The following is a 3,447-nucleotide window of genomic DNA, read 5'->3' as shown; positions in this document are numbered from 1 at the left end:
GATTTCTATTAAAAGTAACCCCAATGTCTGGTACAAACTTAAAATACAAAACCAACAAAAGTAAAACGATGCATGAAACCCTAAAAAGGGGGAAGGGCTAGCCCGCCACCCCCTCTGAGCGATCACGTGTGGGCCAAACATCAGCAGTTAAGCATGAGTTGTTCCCTACATAGCCTTTTTGTTTCTAAACTTATTTGTTTCACTGGTCTCTCCAAAAACTTATTTTGGAATCTGGCCTCTGGTATAGATGCTAAACCGTTTGATGTTTGGTTTGGCATCTTAGAAACGTCAAACGAAAATTCAAAAAAAAAGGTCAAACGGTTTAGCATGACCTTGCTCAAGGTGTCAAACGTGAGGATACGTTTTTGGAGAATTGTGCTTAAATTTTGGAAGGGCCATTTGGGGATAATGGTACGTGAAGCATGGCTGGTGCTACTGCATTAGTAGTATTTATCATAATTATCATACGGAAATGTTAACGCCCACACGTGTGGGCGTTTGCACATCGCCCACACGCCTCCATCACCACTCATTTTGCCACGTATGAATAGATGACATCAGCAGAATTTTTTTTTGTTTTCGGCTTAAAAATATTGTATCTCCTAAATAAAAAAGCGAACTAAAAATCCGTTTTCACCATTAAATCCGTCTCGACGAGATCTTCAAAACTAGACCCCATGTTGATATGTTTCGACGAATTATTATTTTTTTGCCAGAAGTTGCCACGATGTTTACACTGCAGTTGCCATAGGGCTTAAACTAAAGTTGCCATGTGGCAATTTTAGTTTGTAGATCATGGCAATTTTAGTATTTTGATGATGGCAACTCCAGTACTTTGACCATGAAAATTATTTTTTATATGAACCATGGCAATTTTACGTGCATGTATCATGGCAATTTTAGTTTATGGTTCATGGCAAGTCTAGTTTCTTAATTCCCCGTTTTATAAATGTCAAAATTTACTTTTAAATGTAGAAGAAAATAGCTGAAACATATCATGGCAACTTCAGTGTAAACATCATGACAATTCATATGCAATAGACATGGCAACTTTTAATCCAAATTTTTTTTTCATCAAAACATATCAACATGGGATCTAGTTTTGAAGATCTCATCGCGAGGGATTTAATGGTGAAAACGGATTTTCAATCGGATTTTTCGTTTAAGAAATAAAACATTTTAAAAACTGAAAATCCAAAAAGATTCCTGCATGCATGCATGCGATGACGTGGCAATCTGTTTATATTAGAGACGTGTGATGCGTCTCCCTTTCTGCCACACGTGTGGCAGTTAGCGCGACCCTTATCATAATGGTACGAGTATTCAAAGAGGGTGCTAGAGTAGAGTAGTAATTTGCTCTCTTCATTGGCTGTCGTGTTGGTTTTCCTCTGGTCATCGTCTCCACTGAGCACTCCCTTCCTCTCCTCTCAGTGCTCTCCTCCATTGCGCTCCCTCGACTAAGATCGATTCACCCTTGTTGCTGATCTCATCCAGCCTCCTCTGTCCTCGCCCCTGCCAGCTGACTGCCACAGACCGTTGACATTTTGGGTATGTTTCCTGTTGATTTCTTTCCTGCTAAAGTAGCAATGCTTCGATCTAAAAAGTGATTAGTTCTCCTGCTTGCGGTTCTGACCGATTTGTGTTGATTGAATCCAGATTGGGATAGTGGGGCTCTGTATCTATATAGTACAGAGTACTACTGTATTCCAAGCAATTTCCTCTGCTCCTCGTCTCCGCTTCCTCTCAGTCTCCTCCATTGCTTGGGGTATTTTTCTTGTCGATTTGTTTTCCGGTGAAATAGCAATGCTTGGATCTAAAAAGTTATTACTTTTCCTGCTTGATGAGTCTCATCGATTTGCGTTGGTTGAATCCAGGGTGGCAGTTTCCAGTCATTATTCAGAGCACCATACATCCAAGGCACTGACCCGGCTAGCGGCCTGGTAAAATTTTCCCTCCCATCTTTCTTGCTATTCTGCTCTACTGAAATTTTTTCACATCCACGGGTTCTTATTATTAATCTGCTGATTAAAAGTTCTTAATTATTCTTCCAGATCTAATTTGACAGCTCAGTTCTCGAGCTCGTTAAAGGTTTCACACAATTTCATTCAAGGCTTCACACAATTTGGATTGCACTACAGCTCCCCTTATTCATCGATTCAAAGGTTTCCAGCCGGTTGATCCTGGTTGCTCGTCCTCCTGCTCTCATGAATATTGTCACGGGGGCCATGGGCAGCCTGATCCCCAAGCTGGGCGAGCTGCTCGTGGAGGAGTACAAGCTGCACAAGCGCGTCAGGAAAGATGTCGAGTTCCTCATGAAGGAGCTTGAGAGCATGCACGCTGCCCTCGTCAAGGTTGGCGAGGTGCCGCGGGACCAGCTCGACAGGCAAGTCAAGCTCTGGGCTGACGAGGTCAGAGAGCTCTCCTACAACATGGAGGATGTCGTGGACAAGTTCCTCGTACGAGTTGACGGCGACGGCATTCAGCAGCCTCATGACAACTCCGGCAGATTCAAGGAGCTCAAGAACAAGATGGTCGGCTTGTTCAAGAAAGGCAAGAATCACCATAGCATAGCTGACGCGATCAAGGAAATCAAGGAGCAACTCCAGGAGGTGGCCGCTAGGCGTGAGAGGAACAAGGTAGTTGCTCCTAATCCTACGGAATCAATTGCTATCGATCCTTGTCTTCGAGCTTTGTATGCAGAAGCGACAGAGCTAGTTGGCATATATGGGAAGAGGGATCAGGAGCTCATGAGGTTGCTCTCCATGGAGGGAGATGATGCCTCTAACAAGAGACTGAAGAAGGTCTCCATTGTTGGATTTGGAGGGTTGGGCAAGACCACTCTTGCTAGAGCAGTATACGAGAAGATTAAAGGTGATTTCGAATGTCGGGCATTTGTTCCTGTCGGATAGAACCCTGACATAAACAAGGTTTTAAGGGATATCCTCATTGACCTCGGCAGCCCTCACTCAGATTTTGCGATACTGGATGCCAATCAGCTTATTAAAAAGCTTCATGAATTCCTAGAGAACAAAAGGTATGCATCAGTTACAGCAAAAATTTAGACTAAGGTGCTAAATTTCATGCATGTATAAGTATATATATGTTTGATTCTTCCCTCCTTTATCAAAATAGTTCGCAAGTAATTGTTGTCTCATGTGTTACGGTGGCTGAACTTATTGGCACCGCTCCAAGAAATCCATCTAAACATTTTACATTTCACCAAAGTGAGTGTAATGACAACTGTAGCAAACAATACACCAAAAGGAAAGGAAGGAAAGAGGAAGGCAAATGTTACAAAAATTCAAATCAAACTTATTTATATCTTTCTCCTTACCAACTCAGTTTTAAAACACATATTTTAAAGGTGACAATGAGCGCTAAAGGCTACCCTCGAAAATTCATAAAATATTGTAATATTTGATTGATGACCAAATTAGAAGTTAAATT

General features: G+C 41.9%; 1 protein-coding gene across 1 annotated transcript; it reads left to right on the top strand.

Moving 5' to 3' along the window:
• The first annotated feature begins 1,355 nt into the window (after positions 1-1,355).
• Positions 1,356-3,041, top strand: LOC123176826 (disease resistance protein Pik-2-like). Its single transcript, XM_044590865.1, has 4 exons — positions 1,356-1,548; positions 1,657-1,765; positions 1,875-1,940; positions 2,052-3,041. Exon 4 carries the CDS (start codon positions 2,205-2,207, stop codon positions 2,907-2,909), a length of 705 nt encoding a protein of 234 aa, XP_044446800.1. The 5' UTR covers positions 1,356-1,548; positions 1,657-1,765; positions 1,875-1,940; positions 2,052-2,204; the 3' UTR covers positions 2,910-3,041.
• Positions 3,042-3,447: the final 406 nt, after the last annotated feature.

The sequence above is a fragment of the Triticum aestivum genome, unplaced genomic scaffold (genome assembly GCF_018294505.1).
Source record: "Triticum aestivum cultivar Chinese Spring unplaced genomic scaffold, IWGSC CS RefSeq v2.1 scaffold163661, whole genome shotgun sequence".
Lineage (NCBI taxonomy): Eukaryota > Viridiplantae > Streptophyta > Magnoliopsida > Poales > Poaceae > Triticum > Triticum aestivum.
This window is presented reverse-complemented; position numbering and strand designations above follow the sequence as displayed.